This window comes from Squalius cephalus (genome assembly GCF_949319135.1).
Source record: "Squalius cephalus genome assembly, chromosome: 10".
Classification (NCBI taxonomy): domain Eukaryota; kingdom Metazoa; phylum Chordata; class Actinopteri; order Cypriniformes; family Leuciscidae; genus Squalius; species Squalius cephalus.
Window position 1 is genome coordinate 5,162,964 of NC_137131.1, and position 23,484 is coordinate 5,186,447.

The 23,484-nt window shown below is 37.0% G+C and overlaps 1 protein-coding gene across 16 annotated transcripts in view; it reads left to right on the forward strand.

Annotated features, from left to right (window-relative positions):
- The window catches only part of ptprt (protein tyrosine phosphatase receptor type T), a 250,044-nt gene that overhangs the window by 192,574 nt on the left and 33,986 nt on the right, over positions 1–23,484 (forward strand). For all 16 annotated transcript variants that reach the window (XM_079883834.1, XM_079883839.1, XM_079883832.1 and 13 more), the window contains 3 exons: positions 9,857–10,044; positions 16,795–16,882; positions 22,827–22,903. In XM_079883834.1, coding sequence (XP_079739960.1) covers positions 9,857–10,044; positions 16,795–16,882; positions 22,827–22,903 — 353 coding nt within the window. The remainder of the gene's footprint in view (positions 1–9,856; positions 10,045–16,794; positions 16,883–22,826; positions 22,904–23,484) is intronic.

The following is a 23,484-nucleotide window of genomic DNA, read 5'->3' on the forward strand; positions in this document are numbered from 1 at the left end:
CTTTGAAGTCAAAAGCAGGCGCTGTAGACTTTTGCTCCCATCTGATCAAACTAATTGCAGCTTGTAATTTTGCGGCAGCTAATGTGGTTTAAGTAGAGTCAGCGGCGTCCTCCTCACGCTGATGCGTCCGTCCCACGCTGAGCAAGATTACAGGAATGAAAGCCCTCTGTCAGTTCAAACAAAGTCTATGTTTATATCCCAGTGTGTGGAAAGTGATTTGAATCGGATCGTTAGCTGTCGGAATGCTAATTTTCAGATTTGGCAGATTGGTGTGTGACAGGGTTTTGCACGCTCACACAAACACACACAAACAAGCACACGTGCACACACACAAATGTGTCTTTTCAAAGACAGTTTGACCATTTCACAGCCAATGGCAATAGCTTATAATACAAACATATCCATCCTTCATTTCTTCTGTTCTTTCCTCCTTAGTTCTTTCATTAACTTCTTCATTTATTAATTCATTTTTCTCCTTTTAATTATTGATTCATTTGTTTTTTCTTCTGTTCTTTTGTTGTTTGTTTGTTCTTTCATTCACTAATTTGTGTTCTTTTGTCTTTCTTTCTTTCTTTCTTTCTTTCTTTCTTTCTTTCTTTCTTTCTTTCTTTCATCCATACTTACTTCTTTTATTTGTTCATTAATTCTTTGTTTTTTTCTTCCTTTCTTCTATTCTTTCTTTTTTGTTTATTCGTCTCTTCTTTCCTTTCTTCTATTCTTTCCTTTTTGTCTTTCTTCTTTTATTCATTTGTTAATGTATTTGTTTATTTGTCCTTCCTTCCTTTCTGACATTCTTTTTTTAATTAAATTGTTCTTCCTTCCTTCCCTCTTTCTTTCCATCCATCCTTTCATTCTATCTTTTGTTTTTCATTTGAACATTTATTTGTATGTTTCTTGTTTTCTTTCTTTCTAGCTTTCTTGCTTGCCTTCTTGCATGGTTTCCTTCTTGTGTTTCGAGTCATCACTATTTTTCATCATTATTGATCATTTCCAGTTAATCTCAGCAGCACTTGATTCGTTGAAAGCTCTGAGAGACATTTGCAAAGTGGCAGTTTACAACATTTTCTGAATTGTAAAATCAAACAATTGGATTTCAACCATGTCTCAAATGTATAGCAATAACCCGCCATTTTGCGTGGCCTTCACTGACTAACGTCTGATGAATGAAAACATACCAGGGACTCACTTTAGTAGTTACAGTAAACTACAGTATTTCAGCTCAACTGCTGACATTTTCAAGTTTTTCCTGGTCACGGAAAGCTTCATCCTTTACTCATTCTTCAGGAGATATTGAAAGCGTTTACAGGCAGCTTTTCAAAAGGGATTTCTGATAGATATCTTTGTGGGCTCGGGGCTTAAAGTCAGTCCGAAAGCTCATTTCAAAGGTTCACTCTAAAAAGGCTCAGATGCAGGGGTCTCTAAACACGCACCTCTGATCCAGACAGCTTCTAGTAGGAGTTTGAAAACTCTCGTTTTCAGATACATTCAGCAGTGGAGACTGTGACTCCCCCATACACATACGCACTCAACGCCAATAAACCACTGAGAGTAAACATATTTACAGAGGTTATGAAGGTGGAGACGGCTTGCTTGGTGCAAGATGATCACACAGGTGATGTTTTATAGGAAGAGAGAGAGAGCAAAGTGGGGAAAAACCATCAAGCACTAGGGTAGTTGATTTTGGCATTTATCAACTGGAGCAATACATTTGGACTGAGATATTTGGAAACTGGACGTGGAATATACATTTACATTCATAGCTCTTGTTTGAGAGATTCATCCCAACCTGACCCAGTGATGCAGAGGGATGATCAGACAAATAACATAAGAGTAGAAAATCTGAGATTGAGGGAGCGCCGTAGGGAGTGATGGAGGATGAGAGATGAACTTCAATGAGAGGGAGTTATTGGAGGAAGAAAGGAATGGATCAGAGGAAAAGAATACGAGTTAGAGTGGAACTTTGTTACGTCAGAAGATATGCTAAAGAAAATACTTGGCAATCGCAAGCCAAAGTAGTGTTGAAGCTGTTGGTATATTCAGATTTTAGTCTTTGATTCTGTATAAATATTGTATATTGTCTATTGTATATCCACTACCGTTCAAATGTTTGTGGTCTGTAAGATTCTTTTAAATGTTTTTTTTAAGAAGTCTCTTATTCTTACCAAGGCTGCATTTATTTGGTCAAAAATACAGTATAAACAGTAATATCATGAAATATTATTTTAGTTTGAAATAACTGTTTTCAATTTTAGTATATATTAAAATGTCATATATTCCTCAGATTGCAAAGCTGAATTTTCAGCATCATTACTCCAGTCTTCAGTGTCACATGATCCGTCAGAAATCATTCTAATATGATGATTTGCTGCTCAAGAAACATTTCTTATTATTATCAATGTTGAAAACCGTTGTGCTGCTTCATATATTTGTGGAAACCATGATATATTTTTTCAGGATTCTGTGAAAGTTAAGGAACGTCAGGAAAGTTAAAAAGAACAGCATTTATTTAAAATATAATTTTTTGTAACAAAGTATACAAGTCTTAACTAAAAGTATTATTTATTTAAAAAAGATCTCACTGACCCTGAACTTTTGAATGGTACTATATATAGTGTTTTCAGTGTATTTTGCTCATGTATCGCTGTGCACAGGAATCAACATATAATACAAAACTGTCTTTGTGGCTCAAGACAAAGTCCCTTTAAAGGAGTCATAACCTAGTCTTAATTTGGATACCTACTGCTGTATTATAGTCTTTCATGCCCTTCTAAAAAATAAAAGTGGAAAAAAATAATAAAAACAGAGCTCCTAAAACCTTTATTTCTGAAGGCATTATTGTCTCGCGAGATCTGATGCGATGTTTTGGCTGTCGTGGACGTAGAGTCCATTCCCCGTGTTTACCTTGAAGCTAACGTTACATACAATAGCCGCATTAGTAGTTAGCTGCTGTTTGTTACACACAGTAGAGCAATAAAAACAGTCTTACCGTTTCAATTTCAGGCAAGTCCCGGATGGTTGGAATGGCACCTTTTTTCAAACGGAGCTTCGTGGCCAACTTCGCCTGATATTGGCCCAAATTTGTGAATGATTCCGGCGTAAAATGTTTAGCGCAGACACCGAACAATAAGCCAGTTGAAAGTGTTGCTGGGACAGCGTCATTAAAAATGAATTTCCCTGATAGTTTGGTCCGTTTTTGGTATAGAAAACACATTCGCATGTTCTGGCAGTCAACCACAGAGCAACTCACGTGTGCACTCGGTTTCTCCATCTTTCGCGACTGAACTGAATATGAGGGGGAGAGGGGAAGGGCGGGCTTCCTGCTGCGGTGTCCATATATGGTATATCCTGCCCCGTCTTGACGTCAAGACGGGGCTGAAATCAAAATCTCGTTTTTTAGTGCGCGTGCACGTGGGCTATTTTACAAACCCTGAGGTAAACAAACGCTTCACTTTTAAATATCGGCTTCCCGGCCAGTGTATAATCATTATGCAATCATAACATACATTGATTCTCGTGGAAAAGTGAAATTTGCAGGTTATGACTCCTTTAAGGCAAGTCATTTCACTCAGCGGCCATCTTTGAAACGCCTCTCGAGCTGCTATTTCAGTCATGCAAGTACAGCTTATATGTCTTTGAAATGGGAAACATCAAATTCTCCAAAGCTTACGATTAATCTGACAACAACTGTCTCATAAATTTTGTTTCTAAACGCTCAAATAATGACAAAAAAATTATAATAATTCAGGCTGGATCAGCCTGCAGTGACTCAATGACTTCACCAATCAGCAATTGGCTCTTTTATTCAGAGGGCGGGATTAATTCTGTGTTTATCTGAAGTCTTTGCTGTAGATGATTAAATAGAAAAGAAGAAATGACCAATCACAAATCAGAAGGTACAAATTAGAATGATGTAATCATTGTCAGTAAGATACAGTTTAAAACAAATTCCAATTTTAATATCAACATGCAATTTGCTTTCTTAAAACACGCTCCTAGTTTTATTGTGCACATGCAATCCATATGAAATTACTTTTTATTTCAGGTGATTCTGTTGGGTAAAATAATGTCTTGGCCTGCTTTTTCCCTATTGAACATCATGTTTCAATATGTCACGGCAGTAAAATGGGTTTCAAATGCATGTTGACTCTATTGTTGAATTGCTTAAAAAATTAAAAGTAAAAACGTTTATTTAAAAAGGAATAGATAGCACAACTAAGATTGAGAGTATCTACAAAACAATGGTTGAATGGATTAGTGTCTAACAATCACTGTAATAAGAAGGGATTTTGTAAAGAAGAATTGAAAAGGTGAAATCGAGTGGAGGGTAAAGATAGTGAGATGGAGAGAAGATAGCAGGAAATACAGCCACTAGTGCAGATAAAAGAATGGGGCATTAAATGAGGAGAAGGCCTTTTCATTGTGTTTTACAGACACCATCACTCGCTCCGAGCGGAGACGGTCATATTTCTGTTCTGGAGATGCTCCCTGCCGAAATGATGTCGCTGAGATTACGAGGTCGAGAAAGACTGGCGGTCCCTAATCATTTATAAACCTGCCTATTATGTGAGGCTTCCAGTTCATTTACAGGCTATCGATCATGTTGCGGGATGAAAGCCCTGGTAATCACATACAGGAACTGTCAGGGAGGACTCGAGCCGACTGTTTCTTAAAATCATTTCTGCAGTAAACCACGCAGAGATGATGATCATCAATGCATCTGATGAGTAGTCCAATGGTGAACATTTTTTTGCGCCTGAGAGAGAGGACACTGTGTTAGAAAGAGAGGATAATGGTAGAGAAAAAGGGCATGTGCAGTGTATTAGAGCAAGATAAAGAGTGAAAGATTTAGATGTTGTAGTGGAGTGTATCTGTAGGATCGATGGAAACTGAAAAAAACAAAAAAAAAACAGGATGGAGGAACAGAAATGGGAACGGAGAGAGAGAGAGACACAAGGGTTCTGTTTCATGGAGAAACAATAGTTTTAGAGCCGGGAAATGGATAACCCGCTATGGGACGGGCTTGATTCTGCTGGTTAGCTGAAAGACGCCTGACAACTCCAGCTTAACTCAGCGTAATGACATTCAGCGTAATAACATTGCTCTTTTAGAGCTCGCAAGACTTAATGGAGTGTCTTAAAAATAAAAAACAGACACAAATGAGACATGCATTGTTGACATGGAGTATTTGTAGCCAAGGACAAAAGTTAGAAATAGCAAAGCCTCATATTGCATATTTTATGTGATGCAACAATGCCTGTGGTAAAGCTTTTTATAATCTTTTGCAAATAATAATAATGACTTTAATTTCTTTTTACCTGACAGCGCTGTGTACATATACTCATATTTTATAGAGCAGACCCATTCACATATGACATCTGAAAGTAATTTGCAATGTCATTATTTAGTCACCTGTGCTTTATTGTGATAAACAATAGGTAATTATTGTTAATGGCAAACACCATAGTAGTTTATCATAATGTAATTGTGCATGGCGATAATTGAGCTTTAATGTGATTTTAGCTGTTTACATCTGAATGCACATTATGCAGTGGCCACAAAGAGTTCATGCTCAAATGAAAGAAGCCATTATGGGATGGAACAGGACCGAAATGAGAAAATTACCTCTGTAAGGAGATTAGTTGGCATGCATCTTTCTCTCTCTCTTTCACTTGATATATAACATGAACTGTAGTATGCTTAATAATATAGTCCAATACACACATTTTAATATTGAGTTGCGTTGTAGCATGTGCATTAAATGCACGAGTAGTTTCAAAACCACACAATCTCTTTTTTTGCATTCATTCTGAACAGTATTTATATTGTTTTATCATTTCAAACCTATGTTTTGCAACTGCGAGGAATGCAGAGAGAGCAATGTGTTACAAAGAGAAGATACATATGTGCAGATGTGCAATATATTAGAATAAGATTTTGATCTTGTAGAGAAGTAGAGTAAATACTTTATAAGATCTCCAAATGCAATTTTGGCCTGTATGAATCACATCTCGCTATGCCTGTATGAACCTCGCTATTGTCCGAAAAAGGAATGTAATAGAAAGAAATATTCTTTTGTGTACTTTCATGCACATGGATAGTGGGTACCCATGCAGATAAGTCACATTCTGCTGTTTGTCATTTATTACAATTTTCACACAAATGTGACTTTTTTCAATGTAAAACATTATTAATGAATAAACATCTTTTAGAAAATGTAAAAATCAATTTATTTTACTGTTTGGTGTAGAAACTATGCACTTTATCTTTAAGGAATGACGTACAGTATATAAGAATATTGTTTAGTATTTATATTGTTTTTCCATATGGGTTTTCTGACATGGTTTTATGTTCCCATCATCTTAAGGTGTTTGTAGGACTAAACACATCCCACATGACCTCACAGTAGAATATGCTAATGGTTTAGTTTAATTTATTTTATGAACTGTACTGTATCAACTGTCAGAACTTTTCATTCTATAGATTCAACACAGTTTTTCCATAAACTGTTAACTTGTCTGATATATAAGCTCACCTACAATGTGCAGCTGACCTTTTGTTTCTAGAGCAGGAGTTCTTCGATATTTCCCTGGGTTGGATGTGGCAGACGCACGTTTTAACAACATAATACACCCACTGGGCCGCCACTTTGGGATTCGCTTCATGCTGCTGAGACAAAAACACATGAATAATTAATTAAGAAAAAATTGATAGGAGAAAGGCAGAAGGAGGGGCAGTAAATCGAGTGACCTTAGTCTCCAGTGTATACTTCTCTATCGCACACTTTTTTTCTCTTTTACTGTTTGTATGTTGCCATCTACTGTAAGTCATAAGCACATATTTTCCCATTTGAATTTGCCTAGTCCAAAATAAATATCATGACTTGGAATGTGTAAGTATCATGGTTTTGTGCACAATAGTGTTTATAGTAGAAGTTTTTGAAAACATTTATTTTATTTTTTGCTGCTGTCAGTGTCTTACTTTTAAGGTTAAAATGCTATGCTTTTCTCACTTGAGGCTGTTGGGCTTAGTTGTTGGCTTGGTGTGATTGCATTGTTATTTAGAGATCCACTGGACCATTTATTGTTGGAAAAGTGTGAATATCTGAAAAAAATGATTGGTCTCTGTCTTAAAGGGATAGTTAGACAATTTTGTCATCATTTACTCACCCTCCTTTCATTCCAAACCTGTATGACTTTCTCTCTTCTATGGAATGTAAAAGAAGATATTTTGAAGAATGCTTGTAACCAAACAGTTTTAGATTGGTTCCAATTGACTTCCATTGAATTTTTTGTCCATACAAGTCAACGGGAACCGGAACTCTTTGCTGCATTACTCAGTAGCTGCCTATGTACAGTATGTTTTGAAGGCTTAACAAATGTCCAAGTGCACTGATCAGTCAGTCAGAGATGTTTTGTGTGTTGCTGGTTGTGAACTTGTTCAGTTTCATTGAGCAGTCTCAGCATCTCTTTGCTGGTTATTTTTTTGTGCCCTTTAAAAAGACCCTCCTGAAGCTATGATTCTGGCATAATCGTTTTCTTCATAATGCATCGTCTTCGGTAATACTTTCAACTTTTTGCTTCTGGCGCTGGAAATGCAATGGCACTAACACGTCATGCAAAATTACTCATATTTTGCCATGTCGAAAGCGTAGTTGTTTGGTGTGGATTATAAATTTTTCAGCCCCAGAATTACTTTAAGTGTCTAATGAATTTTCAAGGCGATTAAGATGCAAATAGCCACATTAATAATTTGTTGAGTGATATTCCATCCCTTTATGCATCTGAATTTTGCTTTATCTGGTTAAAGGAGGCCAAATGAAAAAAATCTCCATCAGTTGCTTCCCCCGTTCCTCTAGTTAATGAACTCATTAACATCAATAAACTACTTCCCAGTCTTATCCTAATAAAAGAGTTTGCAATGACGGACTGTCTGCATCTCAGTATATTGTCATCCATAAGTGCTCGCTGAAGTCTGTGATTGAATAAAGCTGAGATAGCTCACAGTAGTCTAGGTCTTAGCTGAGATTTCACGGGTTTGGTCTTGATTGAGAGGTATTAGTGCACAGTAAACAAAGCTGTGCTCTTTTTGAGAGCAACATGATATCCTAGATTGCAAATATTTGTTTTTTCTTTGTTTTCTTTTTGAAAAAGTTTTTTTTTTTTGCAGTTCTACAGAATTTGTGGTATCTGTATGCTGTGATTGGCTAGGTTAATCAAACCCCATAAAAACAAAATTATGTTTTGTGTATTTTAGTCCACGTCTGTTTGCTTTGTGCTCATCTATAAGCTAGCATACTCCTAAAAGTTATATATGAAATTAAGTATACACTAGGGATACACGGTGAGGACATTTTTAAAATGAAGTCAAGTCAAGTCACCTTTATTTCAATAGCGCTTTATTTATCTATTTACAGATTGTTTCAAAGCAGCTTCACAGTGATAACAGGAAAATAATGCATTTCGGCTGTTGTTCAGGTGAAGTCAGTTCAGTGTTGATTTAGTTCCGTTGTAAATTATTCAATTATTAAGTCAGTTAGTTTCATCTATAAAGCAATTCTGCAAAAAATGATGTCATTGTCAAGCTCAGTTCAGTTCTCATTCAACAGTGTCAGTACAGTCAGATCAATAGTATGGTTGAATATTAAGCGTCCCCAACTAAGCAAGCCAGAGGCGACAGTGGCAAGGAACCCAAACTCCATCAGGTGACAGAATGGAGAAAAAACCTTGGGAGAAACCAGTTCTCCTCTGGCCAACTTGCGACAACACCGGTATTTATCGATAACACTGGGTATGCGCTCGCTTTTCACTTTTGCATTCTATTTCACAATCATGCATACTCTGTGTATAGGCCTATAATTTGCGGGCATCAGGGAGCTGCTATCAATATGCGGGGTATTGCAATCGCTTTTGAATGCGTGCCCGCTATTCACATTCGCTTTCGAATTCGTGATCTAGGTATCACGCGGCGGTACTGACTGTACATTTTACAAGATAAGATATTTGTCAAGTGACGCTCAGGATCTTTTGCACACAGAATCCTCTGCCATTGTCTTGTCAGTAATCTCTCTTTACTCTCGTCACGTGATAAGTGAAATCTGACTCCTGCTGCACTGTGCTGTGACCCTGCAGCTCCTGCTGAATGGAGCAAAGCAGACGCTTTTAGTTTATAATTGTAGTGTCCGTTGTCCAACTGAATTAAATGCTTTTTATTTCTATAAAAAAATCAAAAAGGCAGTGGGGGCGGTGCTGTGGTTGGCAAGTAAAGTAATCGGTGTACAGCCAAAAACCGTTTAACACTGATAACACAGACAACTGCAGCAAGCCTATTATACACATTTAAAATGGTACAGATGTTGTTGTTTTTTTCTGTATAGGGATTATATACATGTGCAGAAAAAAACATTTATTATATTTCAAAACTTTAATATTTATAATATTTTAATATTTATAATATTAGTAGCAGTAGGAAAAATTGAAATAATCCAATTTGATCTTCAGATGGTCTGAAACAGATATCCACTTTTAATTATAGCAGTTCAACCTGCACATTTTCTAGTTAGTTTGCCTAAGGCTTTTACATTTATAGATTGTAACATACGTGGGAGGTTGTAAATCCAACAGGTTGTAAAAATGAATTATGCCTTTTCAAGATAAATCGTAAATTAAACACACTGCTCTAAGGTAACTTTACACTACATAAAATAACCAGGGCTGGTAGAGCTTCTTTGCATTGCTTTATGCAATAAATAAAGGGAAGTGCAACCCAGGGATCGGTGCCTTGCTCATGGTTCGGGGATCAAACCAGCAATCGGACATTGGTGATGGGAACTCAAGGATTTTGAATTGTTCCTCCACAGATGGCAGCCACAGTGAGATGTCCCAGCCCTCGATGACCATCCAGACATACCCATATGGAGGCTGTGAGTCAGTGGAGATGTCCTACCAGGCCGGCCAGTTCCAACCGGCCATCAGAGTGGCAGACTTACTCCAACACATCACCCAGATGAAGTGTGGGCAGGGGTACGGGTTTAAAGAGGAGTACGAGGTAAGAACGAAATCTGTGTGCTGAGCTTGAGTGATTGACATCAACGAGAATGAAACTTTCTTTCTTCCCTGAACACAAGAGTAGATTAAAGAATATTGACAATGATTTGCATGCAATATTTAAGTCTTATATTGATACATGAATGAAGCCATAAAATATCTTTATGTGAGACTTTGCTGAAAATCTTAACTGTAGCTCTCAAAATATAATTTGCTAACGTTTTAAATGGGACCTATTATGCCCCTTTTGACAAGATTTAATATAAGTCTCAGGTGTCCCCAGAATGTGTCTGCGAAATTTCAGCTCAAAATAAAATACCCCACAGATCATTTATTATATCATGTTGTAAATGCCCATTTTTTTTAGTAGAAGCAAAACATACTGTTTTTGTGCATGTATCTTTAAATGCAAATGAGCTGCTGCTCCCCGCCCCCTATCCAGAATAGCGCTGTGCCTTTAGAGCTCATGCCTCGGATACTCTGCCAAAAACTATTTAAATATCTGTTTGGGTTTTTTTTAGGTTAACCTCTCACTCCATTACGTGACATTGCAGTTCTTCAGCATCATGAAAGTGTATTATTTGGATGCATTGCAGTGTTGCTGTTAAATGCTCTGGCAAGGAGATAAACATGACGGACTGTGTACAGCTCACTCAGGGGAGAAGCTAATAGGGCAGATTCTGTCGCCAGTTGTGGGCGGGGCCTGTGCGATGTGACATCACAACGTCTCATTTTGAGACACTGTTTCAGATTTATGGGGAAAATAACAAACGGAGTGGATGAATTGTTACCACCATAGGGTGACTGTGTACACACACTGTGGACACATGATTATGTTCAAAAACAATATAAAAGTGAATACAATGAATTTGTTAGACCAAGCCTCTCTGTGGTAATTATAACAGCCGTGCAACTATGAAATTTGTTTTTGCCTCTGTATGCACAGTGAACCCAAAAAATATTGATGTGAAATGAATCTTAAAACTGTTTTATTTAGGGGGTTATTAAAATACTTGTTTTTTTTTTTTTAAATCACTCCATAATGAGTTTTGTTTGCCAGATTCCTGTGTGTTTTTTCATATTGTTTTATTTCTAAAACATTTGAATAACTAATTAAAGTGCCTCTGTGCTAATTAAAAGAAGCAGGCCTGTGGATCTCTATGACATACTGGCATTTTGTTCAGAAAAGGTCACGTGAGATACGAAGCTCATCTAGGAAAAATCTGCCCACACATTGGTTCACAAAACTTCAATCCCCGTGACAATAAAACCAATTATCTTTCACTGTCTAAACTTTTATGGGTAGGAATATGCAAAGACCTTTGTGTCAATAGCATGTCATACTCTAGTTTTAAAAAAAGCGCCAACCTCGAGTTTAAAGGATAACTTAAGTATGCAGTCTCTACAAATGATCTGTTCAAATACAAACAAATATAGAATTCCTTTGCTTATTCACTAAGGTCATCAACATAAAAACTGAGTCTGTTAGATTGTAAAAATTTGTGTTTTTTGGTGTGTGGATTTTCTCCATTATTAAGTTGAAGATGTTTCAATAGGGTAAACTGTTTTATGATTGGAAAGCGTTTGATTGGCATTGTTGTGGCTCTGTCATTTTGTTTAGAACTTGAATTGCGCTTGATGAAGGATAAGGTCATTTATTTTTCCTCTAAATGTATTTCCTACCAGTTGTGGCTTTGAATTAGCTGCTTTGTGTGAGTTCCCGTTTCACTTTGTGATTTGTTTTCATTAAAAAATGACAATTCTGTAATCATTTATTCACCCTTGTGCCATTCTAAATGCTTTCTTTCTTCTGTGAAACACAAGGTTGAGATATCTGTCCGCTCTTGTCCATGCAATTAAAATGAATGGGGAGTGGAGCTTTAAAGCATCAAATAAAGCACCTTAAAAAAATTATATTGAGCTATATAAGTCTTCTGAAGCTATGAAGTATTTTTTTTTTTTTTTTTTTTTTTTGACAGACCATAAAGATGCGAGGGTGAGTAAAAAATGATTCACAATTGTGCATTTTTGGGGCCATATCTTCCTTTAATTTGAGTAATTTGTGTTTCTTGAAAAATAACTATTTGAAATTTTTTATCCTTTTGCCCTCCAAGATGAGAGAAATGGTTGTCATGTAGTAACTTTTGTAGTATGATCATACTTATTAGATTATTAGTGAAAGCAGTGTTGGCATGTTCTGAATATTTTGGCTTGTAAACATCTTATTCAGAATTTTAATATGGATTATTGTCTGGAATCAATTATTCTGAGCATGCTTAATAATGTAGGTATAGTCTTAGGTAGGCTATCAAAAGAGTGTATAAACATGATTGAGCAGAGAAATTTATTTGAGTAAGTGTATAAATCATATTTTGCTTATTATTGTGTATTCAGACCCAGTCTTGATGGATAGCTCTGGCAACAATAGATATCATTGAATTAAAGTGGGAATGCTCTCTGCGTCCAAATTTTCAATCACCTGGATTGAGAGCATCTTTAAAAGGGCAAAGATATTGGATTTTTAAAGAAGAAATGTCTGTCATACATCTGATTTACTATTCTGAGACAACAGAATGAATATCAAAATTGCGGTACCTGATCTGTATATATATTTTGTCCAATTTACATTTTCACAAATAAAGAAATCTAGCCTTTAGGATAATGCGCTTCACACAAAGCCTAAAGGAGATCTAGAAAGAGGTCAGCCCTAACCTCTTCTCTTTCTCAGGATCACTTGATTATTAAGAGTTAGGATAGGTCTAGCCTAATTTCACAATTGGAATGGGACTAGCCTATATAGGCTGTTTTGGGCCGTCCGAAGTGTAGAGGTAAACATGAGATAGATGTATTGCTGGCAGCTCATGCCTGTCATAGGCAGTCTGATAGCACCAGAGCTCGTGCCTCCTTGTTTAAAGGGTCATTCATCAAGGCAGACGTTTTTATAACGCCTTTTTGTTATCGCCTCTCTCTTCTAACCTGATTTGCCTCACAAGTTCCTCTCAGCCTCCTGCAAATGAAGTTGGCAGCTTTTTGCATCAGCCCATCTCTATCCTTGCCTCAGAAATAAGTCATTTTTCCTATATGCAGTGAAGGAGGAGAAACTCAATACATTTACACTGAGTTGAATGGAGTGTTTGCTTACTGGCTTGTGACTGGCTGATATGAGCGAGAGCACATTAGGGGCGAATACTGCATTTCCCATATTGCATGTTTTACTGTGAATTTTGAGCTGTTTTTTTTTTTTTTTTTACTGTAAATGAGATTTTAATGTTACTGCTACTCAATAATTTAACTTTGCCTTTTAACACTCTAAAATAGAGCGATGAGCTGATTAGCTAATGAATTAAAATCTGCTCACATGACAGATAGGTGTTATAAAATGCTTCTGGTAGACAATCTGACTCATTTGATTTAATTTAATATTTTAATTTAATTTAAGTTCATTTAATTTAAGTTCATATTTGAAATTTTTAATTAATTGAACATATGAATTTAATTCATAACATATTAGTTAAAATTGTTGGCTGGTTTTCAAAATAACTTTCCCAGTTATGAATATATGGGTATATCAGTCATTTAAAAAATATTTTGTTCTGAATTTAAGTTTTATGTATTTTAACTGTGTCTATATATATACAGAGAGGGGGGGGGGGGGGTGTTGAGAAGAGATGGAGTGGGTACGGATGAGATATGATGGACAGGGAGTGAATGATGCAGATCTGATCATGTTGGTAAAAGCTGATGATGGCCACCTGTGTGTGTATGTCAGCACAATCGCATCATTAATCTCAGCCTGACAGATGTGTGATCCTGCATCTGTGCTCATGTTAGAGTGAGAAGAAAAAGCGAGTAGGTTACAGTGGTCCCATAAAGGATTTGGAAATTTAAGACATTTAATGTGTGAATGGCATTGCATTAGATAACAACATAACAAAGTGATGAACAATAGAAAGTGTGGAAGGGTTATGAAATGTTTGGTATTGGAGATGATGATGATGGTTATCATGTGGGGTTGGAAGAGGTCTGACAGTTTGTCTGCTGTCTTTGTGCCCACACACATTTGTTTTTTGTTCCCTGTCTTTTCGTCACTTCTATGAAGTATTAAAGGTGGGATCAGTAGTTTTTGAAAAACACTTTTGGCCAATGTTGATATTTGAAATCACCAAAACTAACACGCCCCTACTTCCCCAAAAGGATCTCGCCCCTAATTCGATAGCTCCGCCCCACTCTTACGTACGCGACCGTAACCCAGGCAACGACTATGGCGGAATCTGCTGTACCTGCCGGGCGAGGGTATGATGTCATCAATCAGTGAAAGCAGTGTGTAACTATGGTAATCCATGTCGAATGTGTTTTGGTAGTAATATGTGTTTTAACGCGTCAATGTTTCAGCTCCGTTTCACGTGGAAGACGACGCTCAACACCCATCCCAAAAACAAAAAAGTTATCATGATCAACTCGATAGCATGAGCATGACAGTCATAGTAATGAATATATTACAACTATAACAAGATTAGGGGGTTATATTGATCACTAAATGAGGAACCAAAGGAAACAAACATATATTAGGAGTATATTATCTTACTTTTCAGACACACTTTGGGGGCCGACGCTTGAAACACACAGTGGAGGAGGTTTAGACGCTCCAGGCTTATATGGTGTGGAAATGAATGTGTCTTTTTCATAGCTGAAGGCCATGACAATAAGATCGCAAATGAAAAAAACAAGCAAAGATGACACACGAGCATATTCGAGCAATGGCCAGCATATATTATTTCTGTGAAACAAAGCTAAACAATATTACTCACCTATCGAGAAGAAATAAAGCAAACTCGGCGTCCGATGTTAGGCCTTTCCGCTCCTTGAGTTCTCTCAAGCTTCTCCGATATTAACACGAGTTCTACCTATATTTTCCTCTTTTTTTTTTTTTTTGTATCTGCCATCTCTCTCTTTCTGTAGTGGTTCGTCTAATGTCTGTGCTGTGTGCACTGAGCGCTCTCTCCTCCCCATCATTAGTAGACACGCCCCTTACTGCTGATTGGTTACAAGTGTGTTTTGGTACTCGGCCCGACACAGTTTTCAAACGTGTTTTTTCAAAAACTACTGATCCCACCTTTAATAGCGTCAAAAACAGAAGATCACAAGACGAGAGAGGCTCCAGTGAGAACATTTTTGGCGGTTACATGAGAAATCCAGTACAGAACAAATGAAGAATAAGTTTGGCTCACTACCAGAAGACAAAGGTTTAAGGCCTTTTGTGTAGCGATTCTCAACAGATGTCTCAAAATGTATCATTTAAGAAGCCCTCAAACAGTTTTAGCATGACATTCTGACAGGCAGACAGAGAGTTTGGCTATAACTGACTCAGTTACCCTTAATGTACCGTGATTATAAAGAGACCATGGATAGAGTTGCCAGATCCCAGTTTCCCTGCAGTGGAATGTGACTGATTTATTGGAAGGGTTGCCAGATCATGTTTATTTCACACATGAAAGAGAGGTTCAACAAAAATGAGGTTTTGTAAGGTTTGGATTTTCACAGGTGCCAGATCATGTTTAATGCACGTGAAGGAACAGTACAGCAGAGATGATACGGTCTTTATGTTCAGGCTTCGATGCTTCACTAGTTCCAGATGGGATGTATCATACAGCCTTGGGAGAGAGAAACATTTCTTCTACATACATGACCCCATCTGATGCAGATTGATTCACCCAACCAAAACAATCTGTAAAATCCACTCTATGAAAAGAGAACAAAAATAGATATTTTTATATATGTTATTAAAAAATTATAACATTTTATATAAGAATTTTATATACAAAAATAGATCTTTTTTGTGTGATCTTTGAATTTTGATCTATTATATATATTTTTTTATTTTAATACTTTCATTTTCATTATTTAGTATTACTTTTTTATTAATGCAGCAGCACAATTCACTATGTGATTTTCCTGAAAGATATAGTTGTCAGTATTAAAATGAGATGAAACAGTGGGCAAAATGAAATATCTTGTATGTTATATAATTAAGAATTTGCTATTAGTTAAACTCGCTTAATTATACAAACTGGTAATGAATGTATAATGAGTTCTTTGACTGACAGTATGTGAGCTCATGTCAATAACATTATCAATTATGGAAACCTTCCGGTGAATTCTCATAATTTTTATATTGTTTTACCATGAATTAAATGTGAAAAACATAAGCAAAGAAAAGAGACACATCATGAGCTCTGTGAACGAACTCTTATCTTCATCCGAATCTCTGTTTCTGCTATTTCACAGGCCTTCGGTTAACTGCGGCATCAACCCTCAAATTCATCTTTAAAATGTGCTTGTTTTGAATCACTTTGTCCATGAAGTCTTTCTTTAATGCAGACACAGACCACTGTTGTTTCTCTTGATCTGTCACAGTAAATGGCTTGTCTTGTGTGTGTGGTGGACAGGATGAAGATTGGACTTCAGCTTTAAGTGGCCACCATTCAGCACTCTTGTCTGAAATTTCAGAGTCTTGTCTTTGCCCCAAGGCAAAATAATGAATCTACAATTACCTGACTCTTCCACACTCAAGAGTCTTTCAGTGATATCAAGGAAAAATAGTCACCTAACCTGACCTGCTATTTCAGAAAAGCATCTCAAAGTGTGAAAAGTTTAACTTCTAATATGTCTTTTAGTTATATTTGTGTATGTATACGCAGTCTCTGTAATGGATGAACATTTGAATTTGAAAGTATTTTTGATTTGATTCCAGGGTCTGGCTGAGGGACAAACGGCCCCATGGGAAACTGCCAAGAAGGACGAGAACCGCAACAAGAATCGCTACGGCAATATCATCGCTTGTGAGTACTGAAACAACAAGGATTCTAAATAGTGTTCTAAAATTCTAAAATGTCAAATTTTGGGCTTCTTTCACCTCATCACCTCGGTCACACAAATGACTATTTATTTCTATATTCTGTGAGAAGCCCTGTTTATAATATATCATATTTACAATAAGAAAAGTACTATGAAAGTACACTGCTACAGTGAGGATGTCAGAAAGTAATATCATGGCACTTTTGATAAATAGTGTGGTACTGAATTGTTAGAATATTCATTTACAACATTTACAGCACTTTAAGGTAGTACCATGTCCAAAGAAACACATTATTGCACAATATTGTACCACTTCTTACAAAAAAGTATTTCAAAGAATTCTTTCGAATGTCAAAACATGGTATTGCCATGGTACACTTTGGTAATTATTTTGTTAATGTAGCAGCATTCAGTAATATCTAGTTGTTGACATATATTTCTTCTACATCATTTAGTTGTCACTGCCACGGCGCTCTTAAAATGAGATGAAACAGTGGGCTAAATGAAATAACCTGTCAGTCGCTGATGGCCAGCGGGTATTATGATGAATTTGCTATTAGTTAAACCCGCTTAATTATACAAGTTGCTAATGAAAACTGTCCATCAGGCTGTTCATCAGGACAAAGGATCATTTTTGTGGAAAAATAGTGAAAATGTTGATGGCTTTATATAACACCATGTGCCTAGGGCGTTGGTTTGCTTGTAACTGTGACTTTAGCCTGAAATAATATATTGCATTTAACAAAACATCCCATTAATAGTTAAATAAGTATGCCTCATTCTGACTAAAAGAGTAGCACAAAAAATGGTCAAAATATGAAAATGATATAATAATTATGATTATATATATTCTGAAGCAGATAGTTCCCATCCTACTATATATGATAATAGCTTCATACTTTAGCTTTAATGTGTGACTACATTTAATATCAAACTGTATTGCATTTGGACTTGGAAAATGGGTTTTTAAATAACTGAAAAGTCTTAAGTCAACCAGCCAAAGGAGGAAGATGTTTTGTGAAGCATTTCATTATGTGAATTCATGTTTAACCACCCCAAATTGGAGCGATGTCTTACAAACTGAGCCAAGAAAAAAATTAACCCACAAACAAAATTGGCCGTGCATTGCTTGATTAACTTTGACAATTTATGGGAGACGAGGAAAGCCGTTTCAATTAGAGACATCTGTCCAGTCTCGCTCATCCCTTCAGTGTTTTTCAGCAGGCAGTGTCAGCCATTCAAGCCCATATGGTCATCTATAATTCACGAGACTCTACACCCAAAATAAACTGTTATTGGCAAACATTTACATATCAGAGAATGAGAAGGGGGGGACGGTGGTTTGGAACGACGGCTCGTATTTACTCCTGCTCACCTTCAAAACCAATTTCTCCTTCCCTGTGTACACTGAGATTTTTGTATCTTTTCCAAATGATTCCTCATTATTATATTTCGTCCATTATGGTCGGGAGGGAGGTATGTACAGACAGTGAGCATACTATAATTTGGCACAGGGCGTTTGACAGATGCATGCTGTTGAGCACCTTCGCAAGCTCTGTTTGGACTGAGATTGCAGTAAATGCTTTGGCAGCAGGTTTGTAAAGGAACGGATGAGTCACAGCATAGCTAAGGGTCTGATCCCAAAGCTGAGGACAATGACATCATGGTGCACGACAGACAGTGAAACAGAGAGAGCTTGGTAATGGAATGTTAAAACAGCACCACAAAAATATCAAACAAGATAGCAGCTCTGTACTTAGTTGAAATTTAAGTATTTTACAGGAATTTCATGAATTTAATGTCGAATTTCAAAAAGTTATAATCATTCGCTGGGAGATAAACCTCAGATCTTTAAAGCAGAAGAAAATAGGCATAGGCATCACAGGAATGTTCCTGAAGCAAAGTCTGTTCCATTAAGAGTTATTTTAGTATTGAGTATTAAAGTGTTATATCATGTTTTAATATTTAGACTTTTTTTATAGTTTTAGTTTTCATAAGTTTGAGTGCTTTTGTCATTTTTATTAGTTTTTTTTTTTTATAATATATTTCTATATTGCTTTAATGTTTGTTTCAGTTATAGTAATTTTAGTAGTTATTTCAGTTAGTTGCCAAGACAACATTATTTTTGTAAAGGAACACAAATAGCAAATAGAGCCTGGCCCTAAACCTGTTGCTAAGATAACTTCATAAATATTCTCATGAGTGAAATACATGCAAATATTACATGGAGCGATTTTTAATCAATACTTTATCTGTAGAAATATAGGTACTGTACAGTGGCTGCTGTGACAAGTTTCCTTACAAAAAATAAGTATACTTCAAGTTCAAGTATATTTAAGTATACTTTATGGAGTAAGTATACTAATCTCAATGTACTAGAAGTAAGTTTACCATTTGGGACTAAATTGGACCACTCTTTAGTATATTTCTAAACAAATCTATTGTATTGGATGCCAAAACATGATTGTTTATAAGACAGCATGTAAAAATATGTGGGAAAAAGTATTATATAGGCTATTCAATCAATAGAGTAAACACAACTACAAGCCTTAAAATGTACTTAAAATGGTTCATTATACTTTTAATCAAAAGATTCAGTACAGTATAGGCCAAATATACTTAGACTTTTCTGTCAGTATATTTCAAGTATACTTAAGTATAATTTTAAGAATATTTCTGAGAAGTACATAAAAAGTAGACTGAAAGTATACTTTCTTATTTTTAGTTTAAAAAAAGTGTGTGTGTGTGTGGGGGGGGGGGGGGGGGTAGTTAAAGGGACAGTGCACCCAAAAATGAATGTTCTGTCATCATTTACTTACCTTCATGTCATTCAAAACCTGTCTAACTGCAAAAAAGGATATTGTAAAAAATGTATCAGTGTTTATTACAGTGAAAGTCGATGGATCCAATGTTGTTTGGGACAGCGTTCTTCAAAAGATCTTTTTGTTGTGTCCCGCAGACGTCATATAGGTTTGGAACAACATGAGGGGTGAGCACATGATGACATCATCTTTATTTCTGGCTGCATCATTTTGCTGTTACCCGATTTGTTAGTTGTTCTTGTAATGCAGAGGAAATGGTTCTTTATGTCATAGTATGAGCTAAATTTGGTTCTTTTAGAGAAAAAAACTCTCACATGATGCAATTCATGTAGCTAACACTAACATCACACAATCATCCCATGAAGAGGGATGAAACCCCAACGGATAACCAGCACACATTGGCTCATTATACAAACTGTCATTCATTTTAAACAGTTAGTATAATTTCCTTTGTGGATCTGAGGTTAAAATATGCAAGGTAAGGCACCTGCTGAATAATAAATGTCCAGGTTGTTCGTCTTCATTAGTCCAAACACAGAAGAGAGCGTGTCTTGCTCTTTTAAGTGCTCTGCATGTGTGGATCCATGTGTCTGGTTGAAGACACCTTCTCATTTCTTCTCTCTGAGCTCCCTAAAATTCTGACATTTATTCCCTTCACGTAGTGCTGCCAGAATCATCATGTTCCCTTGAAGTCTTTCTGGTGAAAAAAAAAAAAAAAACCTCCTCTGATGTATTGACCAAAGCAAGAGTATTAGCATTCACATGAGCCGTGTAGTGTAGTGTATTATGCCCTTGGTTTTGTTTGTTTGTTTATCGTCATCGATTAATGCTCTTAACCAAGAATAAACACCAAGTCAGATGCATACCTTATTTACATTATTAGGACTAATCGATTTAGGCATCATCAATATTTAGAGGTTGCTCTTTCATAGCTCAGTATCAAAAGTATCAACTTTTCATCTGCCCATCAACAAATCTCTGCCTTGTAATTGCCTTTTCCTTAAGAGAAAAACCTGAGAAGCATTTGAGATATTAAAGAGATGATATATGTGAGATGGGGTCTTTCTCTCAGTAAAACATTCCAAAAGTGAAAAAGGTCAGCAAGAGTCTCTATTTGAGCTCCATTTAATCTCATTATTGTCTAGGAGAAACAAATTGAGATTTTAAATGGATCTCATTTGTGATGTTTCTTTCCTTTAGCTAGTTATATAAACCAATATGATCACTTCATTACAATCTGAGGTTTCGAAATGGTGCGAATAACAGATGGAAATTAATTTCTTTAATAATAAGTCCTGTGTATGTGGGGAAATATATCCTTTTTGTTGCCATTGGTGCAAATTAACCATCCGAAATGAATCTCTTTCAGATTAGGATGACACTTGTCCTAACACCAAGCTCTCAAAGCTCAAGCGTTCGCATAAACACTTCTGCTACTTTCTTAAACCCTCTCAGGTAGACTTCATGAGCAGAGCGTCTTATCCCAGAGCGGATGGAAATGGATTAAACTGGATTAGAGTGCCTCGCTCTCACGCCACGAGGTGTGTGCGACAGCACTTGGCCCATTTGACACTCTTTTCTGCCAAGCGGGGATTTAATAGGCTGTTTAGGTGTATAATGCACTCACACACTGAGGTTATATATAAGAGCAGCAGAGAGGACGCGCTGATTAAGAGACTGCTGACATTTTGGGGGCGGTTCTTTTAAACAAACAAAAGTACCAGGTTGTACAAAAATCACAGAGTACAAAGTTCAAACTTTGACGCAACCCTACTCATCATCATACGTCACTGTAACGTCTAGGTGATCATCCAGACATTTGGATAGTTTAGCAGGGCTGACTCAGAGCTACTGTACCCATGCATCACAGCACTCGTCTGTAGTCTGGACATTCTCTCCCAATTAGAGCTTTGTGTCTGGCCCCTCACTGCGGAGAAGAACCCTGCCGAGCGCTCGCTGTTATGACAACTGACTCGGTGGCGTCTAATTAGCCCCATCTCGCTCTCTTTCCGCATCCCTCAATTTCCTTCTTTTCTGCTTCCTTCACGCATGTTCCCTTTCGGGGAGCAGAGAGGTCAGCAGGCAGACCAAAGCACCGGTGAGAGACAGCTGAGATGTTTGTGAGGCGAGCAAGAGAGGAGGAGCAAATAAAGAAAGTGTGAAGTTAAAAAATATAAGCCTGTGAATTTTGAGCAGATAGAATAAGAAACGCAGCAAGTTTGGACAGGAAGGAGGGGCTGTCTGAAAGTAAACAACCTTCACGACCCGCTTACAGCTCTAGACACGGGCCTACTTCTCCTTGGAATGAAATAAACTGAAAGACGGAGAGAAATCTGGAGGGATTCTGTGGAGCTGCCTGCCATCAGAGAACATCCGTTGGCTTGGAGTCGACATGCCTCAACAGCGCATTTGCATTCTCCATGTGATCAAAGCAGAACGCCACACGGGTTTGCGGAGCTAGTGTCAGACCTTTCCTTTACCCCTCCTCTCTTTCCGTTTCCACCCTCTTCCACTTTTCCAGAAGTGCCGTCGTAATTGCCAAGACATGCAGCTTCACCTTTCAAGGGTGGAAAGGCATGGTACCCGTGCTAAACATGAGCAGGTCAAGTGTTTATAGCGAAGACGAGATGAAGATTGGCGGTGCTGGATTAATTAAATCAATTACATCATTGACCAACTGTACATGGGGAAAATTGTCTGATCCTCATTTTCAATTCAGAGTGCAATGCTGAACTTGGGGCACCCAGACTTGAGTTGCTTAGAAACTAGTGCTTTAAAATATATAAAAAAGAAGATGCTGTGGTTTGCAGGTCTTTTCAAAAAACACAATTCATTGGCCCCATTGGTAAATCACATTAAACGTGTGTTGTCTTTTGTTGAAATGGATTGCTGGCATAGATCTCATACTGTGCCTTATATTAAAGTGGTATACTCAAATTGACAATCCTTGTTTGGATTGACCCTGGAGGAAAACAAAAACGCCATGGGTAAATGACATTGTGAATACAAGAGTTGTGGTTCTTGGACCGCTCATGTGTGTGTAGCTCCCCTTTAAAGTGTATGTGTAACTTTAGACCGGCTCTTCTGTGAATATTTGACCCCACAGACGATCACACTCGTGTCAGACTGCAACTGCTGGAGGGAGACCCCCACTCTGACTACATAAACGCCAACTATATAGACGTGAGTATGACACATTTGCATTCAGCATACATGACGGTCACCATGATTTTGCCAAGACATATTCCTGGATCAACAATTTTTGTTGATCCTAGAACAACATTCCTGTCTGAAAATGTAAGCCCTAAACCTAAATCAGAGGGAAATGATAGGTGATGTATGAGTACCTAACCATAGCTGCAAGCCTAAACCTGACATAAACTGTAAACTTGTCCCTCAAATCTGATTGGTTGATAGTAGTGTTGTTCCAGGATTAAAAAAGATGTTGATCAAGGAACATGTTGTACTTGGTGAAATCACGTTCACCCAGACATAACTGTTCGTTTTCTGAGCTTCAAATAATGTCAAAATTTGATCAAATTTCATGTATCCTTTCTACTTATCAAAGAATCCTTAAAAAATGATGATGGATTCCACAAAAATATTAAGCAGCACAACTGTTTTCAACATTGATAATAATCAGAAATGTTTCTTGAGCAGCAAATCAGCATATTAGAATGATTGACACTGAAGACTGGAGTAATGATGCTGAAAATTCAGATTTGCCATCACACGAATAAATTACATTTTAAAATTTAAATTAA